We start from the raw sequence: 15,353 nt of genomic DNA on the forward strand, positions 1-15,353 counted from the left end.
GCAACTGGACTTGTAGAGTCCAGTCCAGGGAAATATAGTTCTTGTGGCTAAACAGCAGTGGAGTTTAGTATGCTTTTATGACCACTGACATCTCTAAAGCACTCATTGATTAATGAACACTTTAATATACTGCAATTACTGTACGCCAAGAACATCCAGTAAAATGGCGGAAATATATGTGTGATTTTTGCCCCTCGATTTCGACTTTCAGGTAGCACTTAAACCTGTGCTCTATCGACGCGTCTCCGTTTTTAGCAACTGCAAACATATCAGTCCGTAACCACAGCAAATCCCATCCGTAGTCATTAGTCGTGACACAGATCTTAACGTCAACCCTAACCATAACCAACTGGGGACGAACAGATAAATCAGGGCAGGGGGGACAATTTCTGCCTGTAAGGCAAATCCGGGGCCAAATTGCCTTATTACCCATCATGCACTGGTGTATACACCAATGCATTTTGGGATAAAGAAGGTGCCATAGTTGGTTTGTAGAAAGACCGAGAACGTGAGATGAATTTTTGTGCCCACAATTCTTCTACTATCATTTTGATAAAATAATAGCGGGTAATAATATTATCACCAAGATTTAATCGGTAAGTTAATGTATGTTCAGTCTTAAAAATATAGCTCATTTTAGACTCTTATTAGCGTAAATGCTTATGTCAGAAGTTATGTCCGTTTGATCAGATCAGAGTCCATGTTATGTTGTTGTTCACGGGCGTTTAATATGCACAGCGAAATCATTCGACTCTAGGGAACCTGCCTGATTTTAGATGATCTTAATAAGTCTAAAACACACCGGAATACCTGACTAACTAAACAATTGGTATTTTTGCTCTCTATAGGCCGTGTGTGTGCTGCAGCCGTAGAAAAAATGGGAGCAGATAAACGGTGAGTGGTAACCGTAGGCGCTCGCGCCTTGCTAGGTGTAGCTAGCTATAGTGACAGTGTTATTTTAATTCAATTTCTAATGTAAATTTCCGCACATGTTTCTGTTTTCCTCATGGTTTATATATGTCAGTTAGTACAGATAAACTACCTTAGTCCTAGTTTACTAGTTTCCTGATGTTAAAAACATACCAAAATGGCAAGTGAGAATGTCATAGTACAGTTAATAATACATTTTACAAGAGTCAAAGAAATGTTTAAGACATTACCCAAGGTACTTTGAGTTTCATGGTAAGGCTGTTCAACTTACACTTTTGAAAAGAGACAGTGATCACAGACCAGCTGACTTGGTTGCGTGGTCATGCAGCCACTCTTGGCCCATATTGCACAAATTGAAGTCTTGCAATAAATACAAATGAAGACACTCCTGATCTTGTCTGTTCTTTCTGGGTTTAAGTACTGGACTATATAAAACAATAGCATTATTAAAAGCAAGCAAATGTTTAGAATACTATTGTTATAAGGTATTTTCAGTCTGGGTGGTACCTTTCCTGGGAAGGTGCCCCTACAATGTGTGAGTACATCAGGCTTATGATTTTGTATACATTTTATCAAGGAATTGTGTTTGACACAGTGGTATTTGGTTGAATTGTTTCCCATAAATATGTGGATGAATTTACATATATTTTCAATATTCTCCTGATTAGGATTAGCCGGACAGAACGTAGCGGGAGATACGGCTCTGACCAGTCCCGTGATGAATCAGAGTGGCGCGACAGACGAGAGAGAGACCAAGACCGCGATCACAACATGCGTCGCTGGGGTGAAGAGAGACGTAGCGATCGTTATGAAGGAGACCGCAGGGGATCAAGAGACAGTCCTGAGGTATTTATTCTAAGATCTAGAGACAATTAATTGCGTTATGTTTTAGTAAAACATGTTTGTGTGTTGATAGTGATATTTAACTGATTTATTTGTTTTAAAGCAAAGAGAGAGGAAACGACGTAACAGTGACAGATCAGAAGATGGTTATCATTCGGATGGTGACTACCCAGAGCAGGATTACAGAAGGGAACCAGGAGAAGAGAAGAAAAGCAAGACCATCATGCTCTGGGGTCTGTCTCCTCAAGTTACTGAGGATGATGTAAGCACTACATTTTCTTTTATAAATTTAGAACCTTTTTAATTGTTTGGTTTCACGTTGACCTTTTTATTCATTCATTCTGAAAGATGATTTACCAATATGTCATGTCTATGTCCCTGTTTAGATTTGTTTTGCCATAGACCAACTGGAGGGCCCCCAGCCAGTGGATGTCAGACTGATGAAAAAGAAAACAGGTGAGACCCAGATACATGGCAGACCCTGCTCTTCCCCAAGTCTTTGAGCATAGGGCCGATCTGCTTCCGTTCAGACCCATTTTCCCTTGACGACTAGGAAATAATACTATGAAATTACTTGTAAACTGATGCAAAATATTGATTTAAGGCTTATCATTTCAGTACATTGTGGCTCACTTCAAGGTAAGTAAGAGCAGCATTAACGAGTTATGAGGAAGTCAATTGGCTGAGACACTTGTGGTATTCACCAGGATTACTTGCTATGGTAAACTCCTAATCGGTGGCCTATTGTGTACCAAACTGGGCCTGGGTCGTGAAGCAGTTTGTGGAAGAGTTTTAATCATATGCCCATGGACTCTAAACTAACACGCCTCCCGTCTATATTTGAATGCTGTCTCTAGGTATAAGCCGTGGTTTCGCCTTCGTGGACTTTTATCACTTGCAAGATGCTACCCGATGGATGGAGACCAATCAGGTTGCTTCACAATCGCCAAGTCTAGTTTTAATCTTGGGGATCTGAAAAAAAAATAACCCTAAAGGCAACCAGAATGTGTTTAATGCATAGTGTGGAAACTGTACAGAAAGGACAACTCATGGATTCAATGCCAGAGAGCAATAATATTTGATTGTGTATAGAGATGATTATATTTGATTTATAAATTACAAATTGAACAAATATTTAGTTAACTCATTGGCAGTCGCATTAAAACTGCAGATTTGACTCATTTTGTGAGGTCATCTCCTTAAGGAATCTGCATTCAAAATTATGAACATACTATCTTTACCACGCTGATACTCGCATTATCAGTCATATATTTTTGTTTATTTTTTTAGAGTTCAGTGTAACCTCAGTCTTTTTTTTTTTTCTTTTTTTCTTTTCTTTTTTAAGCCTGCCCCTCAGTAGATGGGATTTTTTTAATCTTTCCTTTTTTTTTTTTTAAGTCATTTTCTCCTCAACATTTCTTGTTGGAAGCCCATACATGTTTTTAAAGCATTCAGAAATGTCTCTAGGATCACATTGTACACTCTGCTCCAGCTCAGCCTGGGCACACGGGTCCCAAACACTTAAAGAACCCTCTTTACATCATGTCCACATATACATCATGTACCTGTCTTAAACTCAAAGGCTATCTGTTGGGGGTCCCTCTCCCCCTTCTCTCCCTTCCAACACTGCTTGCTCTTTTGATGAGATCAGTGTTCACCATGAACACTTGAGTGATTTTGGTTTCCTCTTTCAGAAACGTCTGACCATCCAAGGCAAAAGCGTGGACATGCACTACAGCCACCCCAGAAACAAATATGAAGACTGGCTCTGCAGCACTGTAAGTTAATGTCTTGGTTACACAGTCAAATTATCCAAACAGTTCTTCTGCAGAACACTGCGCACACACACAAATCTGATAGGCTTGAAAGTTACAATTATTGCAGTCCTGTCAGCTTATGTTTTGGTACACCTACATATGGATAAGTGGTAAAGGTTAGTTTGTGTCTCTGGTAAGTGTGGTATGCTGCACCAATATAGATTGCCTATTCTCTGAGGCACCACTGTATAGGGTTTTAGTGGGTGTATAATCAAAATGATGTGAACGGTTACTTGCAGTGTGGCCTGTACAATTTCCGGAGGAGGCTGAAGTGCTTCAGGTGTGGAGCAGCCAAAGCGGGTAAGTAGTTGAATCAACGAGAGGCCACTGACTGCAGACATCCGGGCAACCAGAGACAAAAGTGCTGGGATGCAACACAAAGTTTGTGTTTTTGTAGTTGTGGAGACCCAAGTTTATACAAGTGTTGTCACTCTGTCATTTAGAGACGAAATGCATAGATGAGAAACGGCATCCAGTTTTTATTACTTTCTGACCTAAATAATAAGACATGGGGGGTGGAATACAACACATAATGCAGTATATAAAAAGGCTTATAGTGTGAGCACCGACTCATTTTAAGCACGGGTTTTGGGGGTTACCACTTTATACCTTTTTTCTACACATTTCTGAACGTTATGTTAATGCGGCCTGTACTTCTGTCATTTTCTCAACAGAAAGTGAAACGGGCAATAACGCTGGAGTCTCTGAAACTCAACCCAGTGGAGATTTCTATGGCGACAGTAAGAACTTCTGCTACATAGAGGCAGTGTCCCACAAAAATATTCCTATCCGTGGAATGTATTTCATAAATATAATATTTTTCTTTTCTTTACAGCAATCATCCTGAGGAATATTGCTCCTCTGACCACTGTGGAAGCCATTATGGCAGCCTTGGCACCATATGCTAATCTTTCTTCTAACAACATTCGCCTCATCAAGGACAAGCAGACAGGCCAGAACAGAGGTTTTGCCTTTGTCCAGCTGTCTTCTCCTCTGGTAAACATTTCTTCATCGTGTAAAAATAATGTTCCTTTTGAAAAGCTCACAACTCCTAGATGTCTACATATCACTTAAATTGAAAATGTTTCTCCCTTTTACAGGAGGCCTCTCAGCTTCTAACCATCTTGCAGGGACTGCAGCCTCCCCTAAAATTGGATGGAAAAACAATTGGGGTGGATTATGCCAAGAGTGCTAGAAAGTGAGTGTAATGCTGAAGGTTTTTCAGCATTATTTTCATGCATCACTATTCTTTTTGCTTTCCTTTGACAGTCTAGCTGCGTATTAATCAACTTCCCTCTTTTGTTTACCTGTATTAGGGACCTTTTACTACCTGATGGGAATCGTGTCAGTGCATTCTCTGTGGCCAGCACAGCTATTGCTGCTGCCCAGTGGTCCTCAACTCAGGTAGGCACATTTTCTCTTATCATCCTATTATTTATCATCTCCTATTATTTGTGACACACACTCATATCAAGTTTTCATTTTCAGTCTCAGCAGAGTTCAGAGGGAATGTCGGAGTACAGCTACCTGCAAGAAGGCTATGCTCCACTGTCACAGGTTAGTAGGAAATGGATAATTTCCAATCACACTTTGTTCACTGATGCATTTGGTAAAATATGGCTGTATAATGACATTTCATGGCAGATTTGTTATAAAACTCTTTCTGATACCAACATTTCATGAATCTGTTATTAACAGGACTACCAGACATACTACCAGCAGGGAGCAGGAGCCAGCACCTCTCAGGGAAATGGAATTCTAGGAGGTAATGGATGCTTTCTAAATTTTTAAGAGATGTTGGTATACATTTGTAGTTAAACATAGTCTTTTCACTACATTTTCATGTAATACGACATTACTGAGGTCACAAGATATCCTGACCCATCACGCTGAGATCGGATACACTTGGACAGATATGTTTATTTAGTGGTTTCTGATAGTATGTAGTTTTACCTCAGTTTCATTATGTAGTCGGAGAAGAGCTAGGGGAACCCATGAGCTTATCTGATGTACAGATCTATACAATAAGTTGAGAAGTGCTCTTGTTCAGCTTCTTCAAACTGTGACACTTCATTCAGAAACATTTATGTGTATATATAATTTCAGCGTATAGCTATGGGGTCAAACAATAATAAGTTGACGAGCCCTGCTTGAACAGTGATGTTGAAATTATGAAAAACTGATCCTTGTTTTATTTAATTCTAGCTGCCCCGGGCGTGAAGATTGTTCCAACACCAGTTGGAGTAGTAATATCACAGAATGCTCAAGTCTACCAGCCCCATATAATTGCGCAGCCTGCTGTGCAGGTAATACACACAGTTTTGTGAATTTTGTAATTAAATGATTTTACTCTATTAAATGAGTTAAGTGAATGTCATAAGAAAAGGTCAATAACTCTTACACTAATTGTAGGCATTGTCACTTGCTCAACAATTGGAGGCAAAACCCCAGACAGGACACCTATCAGGCATTGCAGCTACATCTGTGCCAGCTGCTGCTGTAGCTGCTGCCGCTGTTGCTGCCAGTACATCAGCAGTGCCTGGACAGCTAGTGGATACCACTGGTATGAGCACACTAGATCCCTTAAAAAAAATCTTCTTTTTAAGGGAGAACAAGTATTTTTAGTTTCATTTTATAATTTCCAAAATACCTTTAAAGCATTTTTTTTTAATGATATTGTGTTGTATTATTGACAGCTGTTCCTGACATATCCAGCTATCAGTATGATGAGTCCTCAGGCTACTATTATGATCCTCAAACTGGCCTCTACTATGACCCAAATACACATGTAAGTAACACACAACCGTCTTTGATTTTTCATATTGGTTATTTATTCATTAGTTAGCATTTTAAATTGGTTACTCCTTTCATTAACGTTTGGTGTTTCTCCTTGCAGTATTACTACAATTCTCAGACTCAGCAGTATTTGTATTGGGATACTGAGAAGCAGACATATGTACCCGCAAACACAACTGCTGAAAACGCAGCAAGTGGCTCTACAGCAACAGGCAGCAAGGAACCTAAAGAAGGCAAAGAGAAAAAGGAAAAGCCCAAAAGCAAGACTGCTCAGCAGGTGACCTATTATAACCCCTACATTACCACATATTGTCTGTTATGCTTGTAGCAAACTCTTCAAATTTTATGAGCCTTTTCTTAATGTTTTTCTTGCATTTTAACTTCGCATTCAAACCCGCTTGACGCTTTCAGATTGCTAAAGACATGGAGCGGTGGGCTAAAAGTCTCAACAAGCAGAAAGAGAACTTCAGAAGTAGCTTTCAGCCTATTAGTCAAGAAGAGCGGAAGGAGGCAGCAGCTGCTGATGCTGGATTCACACTATTTGAAAAGAAGGTATCCCATTAGGATTCAGTCAGAGTTCTGGTACTGCATGTGTACATTTTAGACTTTTATGTCCTAAATGGATTGAGTGCTGTTTTTGCAGCAGGCTGGTCTAGATCGAATCATGCCAGAAGTGCTGAGGGCCCCTGAAGAGGAGCCACCAACCAGCTCAGCCGCCACTTCCAAGGTGAGCATTGTCTAAATGTCTGGTTTTGGTATATGTAATGTTTGTTGGAAGTATGATGGCACATACTCTCAAAAGAACATTGAAATGCATTTAAAAATACATTACACGTATTCTGGCCTTATGCTAATTCTTGTGCTTGTTCATCCACTGTGTTGTTAGTGTGGTCTTGTGGCAGCCTACAGTGGAGACAGTGATCCTGAAGAAGGAGGATCAGAACCTGATGGTTCTGACCCCAGCCAGGACAAGCTGACAGACTGGAAGAAGTTGGCTTGCTTGCTGTGTAGGAGACAGTTTCCCAATAAAGAGAGTCTTATTAGACATCAGCAACTCTCTGATCTTCACAAGGTAACATATAATTTGTTTTCAGGCCTAAAATGCAAGTAGGAAGTAAAGAAAAGCCTGACATATCCAGCTATCAGTATGATGAGTCCTCAGGCTACTATTATGATCCTCAAACTGGCCTCTACTATGACCCAACTTTCGAAGGTCGCTCTGTTGCAAGCCAGACGCTTCACTCCTTTGCTCTCCGCTTTTATTGCTTTTATCTATCTTTTCCCACTGCAATCGATTCCTTCTGCTTATAAACTTATGGAAAGTGGATCCTGGACACCCATATATCACTTGGAGTTTTATTTTTGAAAGTTCCTGAAAGCTACCACTGTTATTTTAAAACTGTTTTACTTCGTGAGCGTGGCCTACAAGGACACCTATACCAGCTGCAGTGATTGGGATTGAGGAGCTAAGCTAAGCAAACCGAGCCAGGCTACTGCTCAAGATGCCTCCCTTTTCCATGGATGACTATCACAAACTGCTCCAGAAGATAGCAGTACTGGAAACAAAAATTCATCGGCTCGAAGTGAATGTGGAGATTAATGGACATTATGGGAATGAAACTACTCTACCGATATCCCTAAACAATGAAAGGGAACAGGCTAACAGAAAGCTAACTGGCACCACCACGACGCGGCAGGAGCCAGGTGTAAATGGCAGTAAAGCAACCTGTCCTCCCTGGAACTCTCTTGGTGTAAAGCCAAAACACTACAAATCGCCTCCCTCAGATATGGGAAGACGGTTATCAGGCAGAACCCAGCACCCGGAGACTCATGATGACACCGAGTGGCCTGCACTGCCATCACACAGGAATGTCTCTTCAACGCCAGTACCAAGGAGAAAGCAGCCATGGACCAAGGCTACTACTAAAACGAAGAGCAAATTGTCTCAAGACACAGGGATTCTACTAGAGAACAGATTTGCTCCACTTTCACATAACCCTCACTCCCCAAAAAAAGGCTCATCTCCCAGCACCAGAGAAAGGTATGAAGCTAAATCTTATGCTAAAAGGCTACCGAAAGAGCTAACCACTGGGCCTCAAACTCTGATAGTGGGTGACGGAGCTGTGAATGAAATAAAACAATTTTGCACCAAAAAAAACACCAAAGTACTCTGTTTTACCAACGACATGGTGTCTGATATCTCAAGGAAGATCCTAAACATTGCTGCTGAGCATCCGACACTGAAATCTCTCATCATACACACAGGAGCCCTTGATGCTGTGAAGCAACAATCGGAGGTATTAAAACAAGACTTTATTGATCTGATGAACAAAGTTCAGTGTTTAAATACTGAGGTGCTTTTCAGTGGACCCCTACCGACAGTTCGGCGAGGAGATGAGAGTTTCAGCAGGCTGATGATGCTAAACAGATGGCTCAAAGACACCTGTGCCGCTCAATCAATGAACTTTATTGACAATTTCAACATTTTTTGGGGACGCAGGCACCTCTTTAAGGCAGATGGAGTTTGCCTTAACAAGTCAGGAGTACAGCTGCTAAGCTCCAACATTTTTTATTCTCTGCGTCAGACACCAACAGCCCTTGTCAAGGACAAGAGGCAAGACAAGCCAAAACAACAGATAAGACGGCGCTCATGCGAAGGCGCTGCGATAATGACTGACCACGGAGGACAGCGGATCCAGAAAGAACCTGCAACATCATCATCTTCCCCCCAACAAGAGGAGTTTTCCCCAACCCCAACAGCACAACAAGTGGAGCCTCCCCCAGCCCCAACAGCCCAACAAGTGGAGTCTCCCCCAGCCCCAACAGGAGACTCCCAACCTTCATCCCCCCAGACCCCACCCAGCCCCCAACTCTCTCCACTCAGTCTGGACTCCCCACTTCTGGATTTCACCGACAGGATGAAGAGCCTTGTCAATATTGGAATCCAATTAACACCACGCCAAAATCCCATATTTTCCCCCATTAACCTCCCCCATTGTCCAGCCCCTCCCACTCCACCACCTCCGAAAAAACCCTCGACCAAAAGTCACCGAGCCCCCCCACCTCCTCTGAACCATATCTGTGAATCTGACTGATATGTGCCGGGTCCAGGCTGCAATACTGATATCAACTATGTTCTTCCCCAGGAACAGTCAGGGCCCTATGGAGTTCAGGCAGTCTTCTCAATCCCTGTGATGACGGGTAACAGAAAAGTAGTTAAACTGTGGAGAAATAAAAAGGGTTCAATTAAATCTACCAATCTATTGAGTATAGCCTGTCAACCCCGAAACTCACCAGTGTCTCCTGTTATCTCCACAAGGTTAGCCCTACTCAATATCAGATCACTAGCCAACAAATCTCTGTTAGTAAATGACTCCATTTTAACTTATAATCTAGACTTTTTACTTCTTAGTGAAACATGGCTGACTGAATGTAGCTGTGCTACCATTCTAAATGAAGCAGCACCAGCAAATTTCAGTTTTATGAATAAGTGTCGAAGTGGTAAGAAGGGAGGTGGAGTTGCTGCCATTTTTAAATCAGTATTTCAGTGCAAGGAAACTTTATTTGGTGATTTTAGCTCTTTTGAATATCTCTGTTTTTTAGTAAAGGGGGATCCAAAAGTTATTTTTCTAATCATTTATAGACCACCAAAATACCCAGGAAAATTCTTTGATGAGTTTGCTGAACTGCTGTCAGTTATCTGCACGGACTACAACTTTTTTATCATAACAGGGGATTTTAATATTCACATAGACAATAACATGGACACAAATGCCAAAGAACTTTGTTCTCTACTGGACACTTTTGGCCTCTCCCAACATGTGAAAGGGCCCACACACACTCGAGGCCACACTCTGGATCTGGTTATCTCCAAAGGTGTTGACATTTCTTCTGTTGATATTAAGGACTTGGCTCTTTCAGATCATTTCTGTGTGTTCTTTGACTTACAGATAACTCCAAACACTCAGTTAACCTCTTTGTCTGTTAGAAAAAGGTACATAAATGAGAATACCAGTGCTAAGTTTATGGAGGCTATAGCTATGTCACCAGCCGTGAGTGCAGAGACAGTTGATGAACTCTTGGATAATTTCAACTTGAAAATCTCAAATGTCATGGATACTGTTGCACCTATTAAAACTAAGATGATCTTGAGCAGACAGAGAACATCATGGAGGAACACTATGATGGTGAAGGCTTTGAAAACAGAATGCAGGAAAGCTGAGCGTAAATGGAGAAAAACTAAACTTCAAATTCACCATGACCTCTACAAACAAAGTATTTTTAATTTTAACCACGGGTTACTCAAGGCTAGACAGCAACACTTATCTGAAATGATTAATAAGAATATCAACAACACTCGCACTCTGTTTGCTTTGGTTGATAAGCTTACAACCCCCCCAAAAGAGATAGTTTCAGAACTTTCTTCCACAGAAAAATGCAATGAATTTGCTTGCTTTTTCAATGAAAAAATCACATCTATAAGACAAAATATCGACACAAATCGTCGAAATAATAAAATGACACCATCCTTAAAACCACCTAGGAATAAATCAGCTAGGATGTCAGAATTTAATACAATTGGCCAAAAAACCATAGAGCACACAGTTCAGCATCTTAAACCATCGACATACTGTCTTGACACAATGCCATCTGACTTTTTTAAAACTATTGTAAGCTCTGTCCAAACAGATCTGCAGCAAATAATAAATTGCTCACTTCAATCAGGCGCGTTTCCTAAAGCCCTAAAAGTAGCTGCCATCAAACCACTCTTAAAAAAGAGAACGCTGGATGCTTCCATGTTAACCAACTACAGACCTATCTCAAATCTCCCTTTTATAGCCAAGATCATTGAGAAAGTGGTTTTTAATCAAATTAGCAACTTTTTAAACTCCAGTGGACTCTTTGATAAATTTCAATCAGGCTTTCGACCTCACCACAGTACAGAAACAGCTCTCATTAGAGTGTTGAATGATATAAGGTTGAACACTGACTCAGGCAAGGTGTCAGTTCTGGTCCTGTTGGATCTCAGTGCTGCTTTCGACACTGTAGACCACAGTATACTGCTGAACAGGTTGGAAACCTGGGCAGGACTCAGCGGAACAGTACTAGATTGGTTCAGGTCCTACTTGGAGGAGCGGAGTTATTTTGTGACCATTGGAAGCTATAAATCCGATCCAGTGGCTATGACATATGGAGTTCCTCAGGGGTCAGTTCTTGGACCCCTTCTGTTCAGCCTATATATGTTGCCTTTGGGTCAAATTATCCAGAATTCAAATGTCAACTATCATAGTTATGCAGATGACACACAGATATATCTTGCATTGTCTCCAGATGACTGCAGTCAAATAGAGTCATTGTGTCACTGTTTAGAGAAAGTCAAAAATTGGATGAACCAAAACTTCCTGCAGTTAAATCAAGAAAAAACTGAGGTCATTGTTTTTGGCAATAAAGAGAAGAGGGTTACTGTCAGTAAACACCTTGAGTCACTGTCTCTAGAAACTAAAGACCAGGTCCGAAACCTTGGTGTGCTGATAGACTCAGATCTGACCTTTAACAGTCATATCAAATCAATCACCAAAACAGCCTTTTATCAACTTAAGAACATATCCAGAATTAAGGGCTTCATGTCGCAAACAGATCAGGAGAAGCTGATTCATGCTTTCATTTCCAATAGACTTGACTACTGTAACGGTCTTCTGACTGGACTCCCCCAAAAAAGTATCAAACAGCTGCAGCTCATCCAGAACGCTGCAGCTCGAGTTTTAACCAGAACAAAGAAATCAGAGCATATCACCCCAGTTCTTAAGTCTTTACATTGGCTCCCAGTCAGCTACAGAATAGATTTTAAAGTTCTGCTACTGGTTTACAAATCACTGAATGGTTTAGGTCCAGAATACATGAATGACATGTTAGCAATGTATAAACCCAGTCGAGCTCTGAGATCGACTGACTCAGGTCAGATAGTGGAGCACAGAGTTAAAACCAAACACGGTGAAGCAGCATTTAGCTGTTACGCTGCACACAAATGGAACAAACTACCAGCAGAGCTGAAATCAGCCCCAACTGTAAGCACTTTTAAATCCAGGTTAAAAACATTTCTTTTTTCATGTGCATATGGCTGAGCCCTTTTAAATCATTTTAAATCGTAATCTTGGATTTACACTGTAAGTCCTCTTAATCGTTTTAATATATGTATAATATAATACACTTTTCTTTTTCTTTTTTCTTTTTTCTTTTTTCTTTTTTCTTTTTTCTTTTTCTTTGTTCTTGCTTTTAACTGTGTGTTCTAATTTGTTCTGTTTTTATGTAAAGCACATTGAGTTGCCTCTTGGTATGAAATGCGCTATATAAATAAAAATGCCTTGCCTTGTAAGATCAATAATTTATGCATCGTGACATTTTTCTTGTGTAGAAAAACCTGGAAGTTCTCCGCAGATCCAAAATGACTGAAGCCGAGCTGGAGGAGTTGGAAAGAAAAGAGACAGAGGTACAGCTCAATATAGAATCACCCACTTAGAACTGAGTCATTTTCTTTCCTCCTTAAACTGAATCAATTTTAAAACTCTAAATGTTTTTTTTTTTTTTTTTTTCCTAATGAATAGATGAAATACAGAGACAGAGCAGCTGAGAGGAGAGAAAAATATGGCATCCCTGAACCCCCAGCGCCTAAAAAGAAGAAATTCAGCCAACCAGCACCTGTCATGTGAGCGTCTTAACTTTATTTTATCAACTTATTTTGTATTCTGGCTCATATTGTAAATTTTGTGTTTTTATTAAATTTTTAAAATTTTCTTGTGTTCAGTAACTATGAGCAACCCACAAAAGATGGCCTTAACAGCGACAATATTGGGAACAAAATGCTTCAGGCCATGGGCTGGAAGGAGGGCAAAGGTCTTGGTCGCAATCAGCAGGGCATCACCACACCAATAGAGGTATAATTTTTTTTTTTTTTTAATAATTTCCTCCTTTTGTTAAGTTATATCGGGTACATCAGCATCACTAACTAAATGTACAAAAAAATAAATAAACTAAAATACTCAATTCATGTTGGTGTTCTCCTCAGGCACAGTTGAGAACAAAAGGAGCAGGTCTTGGCACTAAAGGCACCAACTACACCCTGTCTGCTTCAGACACATACAAAGACGCAGTCCGCAAAGCCATGTTTGCTCGCTTCACTGAATTGGAATGATTAGATGACATTAGGCTCTAGCAACAGAAGGAAAACAGAGACTATATATTTTTTTTAATAAGTTTTGATCCACGATGATTATACCTCTTGCCATACACCAGACTGTAGGGTTAGGGGTGGCATACTGAAAAGGTTAATTATATAATTTATAAATTGTACATATGCACAGTGAATTTTTTCCCCTGGTTTACATATTTCTTTTGTGAGCTGTAGTAATGACAGTTTTGTTTCTGCATGTTAAAAAGATTGTACAGTTTATACAAAATCTTGTCTATTTGTACAGGAAATAAATGACATGAGACATGATTTCTGGTGGTCTTAATTGTAGTAAAGTGCTCACAGCAGGATGTTCTTTAAATGTATTTGGAAAAGCGACATCTCTGTGTACCTATTAAAGTGTTAATGTTTTAGTTTTGTAACCATCCGTCCATCAGAGGACGTGTTTATGATCCTAATCAGATGCTGCCCTCTTGGAAAGACCTTGAGCGAGATGATAAGTCCCACACAACTTCATAATATTGACCTTCCCGTGAAGGTAATGGCAAAAGCTAATTTCCCCAGGGAGACCCTAAGGGATTGGATCTACGATTACCATGTTACACTGTCAATCATCTCAGGTAAATGTACAGTCAGCTGCATGTTGTTGCTTTTTATTTTAGGCCTGGTTGCTGCAATACACGTGTATCCTGCCATCCATTTTCCCAGAGTCTTAGGCAAGTAAGACTTTGGTGAGATGTAATAACACACGGACATGAGCTGCTTTCGGTATACCAGTGGATCCTGTGGAGCTGATATGAAAGAAAATAACAGTACCCTGCCTGAAAGAGAACCACAGGCAGGCCAGAATCTCAGTGTTTGCATTTTGTACTGAAATTATAGACATTAATAGTGTTAATAGTGGCTTTTCAAGTTGTATAGTTTTGTTGCATTTCTAAAACTAGATTGTCCTCATGTTAATGGTATGCTATGACCTTGGCAGCCCGGCTGACCAGACCTAGTGTAAGTGCAATTAATCACGCTGTGGTGCTGGAGGTGGTTGGGCTCTTTTGGCTGTTGCTTTCAGGATTTTTTCCTTGATATTATTACTATTACTACTATTAGAATGAGGTTCTCACATGGATGTGAGAATGCATACTCTTCCTCTTGTTTCCCTGATAAATCCCCGTTTCTTTAAACTCCCTTACACCCCAACTATATAATCGTAAATGCCAACATTATAAACATCCCCAAATCTAGTCTGTTACAGCTCCACAATTGAAGGCCTTGGTCTTTACAGGTAAGAGGCACTTGGGAAAAATTGGAAATACTGTATGTATCATTGTCCCCATCACCAGGAAGTGAGAGTCAGATTAGGTAAAAAACACTTCTTTACTTCCTCCTAATCAAAAATGTAGATTTCTTCCACAGAAACACGTCTCTGAACTGGACTGAAGCTACATCCATTTGTATCTTTACTGAAAATGAACTAGCCAGCTGTTTCTAATGACAGCCTGGTCCACATGGCCCTCTAGGCTGGAAAGGGTGAATTTTATTGTTACTCAGCATTGCTGAATACAAATAAATCTTTTATATATGGTGAGGTGAGATGTGTTGCTTCATCCAGCGAGCTTCATCTATTCAATCTCCAGTATGTGTTTTGGTTTTTTGGCAAATCCTTGCAGAATGACCACAACTGGCCAAATATTGAGTCCGTATGACACATCAAAGAAAAGCCCCGGGGTATGTTAAAACTTTTGAGGTCGTGCATGTCTTTGGTGAAGAGAAAATGAAAGCATCCT

The 15,353-nt window shown here is 40.3% G+C and overlaps 1 protein-coding gene across 2 annotated transcripts; it reads left to right on the forward strand.

The window, feature by feature from the left end:
- Positions 1-375: 375 nt before the first annotated feature.
- On the forward strand, positions 376-13,881 carry rbm5 (RNA binding motif protein 5). Of its 2 annotated transcripts, none has more exons than XM_084542215.1 (25): positions 376-596; positions 849-894; positions 1,599-1,776; positions 1,877-2,035; positions 2,160-2,229; positions 2,631-2,704; positions 3,468-3,551; positions 3,830-3,890; positions 4,265-4,330; positions 4,426-4,586; positions 4,691-4,788; positions 4,907-4,994; positions 5,088-5,147; positions 5,289-5,355; positions 5,796-5,896; positions 6,003-6,153; positions 6,287-6,378; positions 6,487-6,663; positions 6,798-6,938; positions 7,030-7,113; positions 7,273-7,458; positions 12,799-12,873; positions 12,989-13,089; positions 13,189-13,318; positions 13,450-13,881. In XM_084542215.1, exons 2-25 carry the CDS (start codon positions 878-880, stop codon positions 13,573-13,575), a joined length of 2,547 nt encoding a protein of 848 aa, XP_084398341.1. In that variant the 5' UTR covers positions 376-596; positions 849-877; the 3' UTR covers positions 13,576-13,881. The 2 variants fall into 2 exon arrangements, with proteins under 2 accessions (XP_084398341.1, XP_084398340.1); XM_084542214.1 differs by having other exon boundaries at positions 417-596; positions 5,079-5,147.
- The last annotated feature ends 1,472 nt before the right edge of the window (positions 13,882-15,353 follow it).

This window comes from Chelon labrosus, assembly GCF_963514085.1.
Source record: "Chelon labrosus genome assembly, chromosome: 4".
Taxonomy (NCBI): Eukaryota; Metazoa; Chordata; class Actinopteri; order Mugiliformes; family Mugilidae; genus Chelon; species Chelon labrosus.

Bases quoted from the DNA above. Each gene is read 5' to 3' on its own strand.
- rbm5 (XM_084542214.1), top strand. The intron at 5,356-5,795 runs GTAATGGATGCT...ATTTAATTCTAG, and splicing joins GGGAAATGGAATTCTAGGAG to CTGCCCCGGGCGTGAAGATT. The intron at 6,939-7,029 runs GTATCCCATTAG...CTGTTTTTGCAG, and splicing joins TCACACTATTTGAAAAGAAG to CAGGCTGGTCTAGATCGAAT.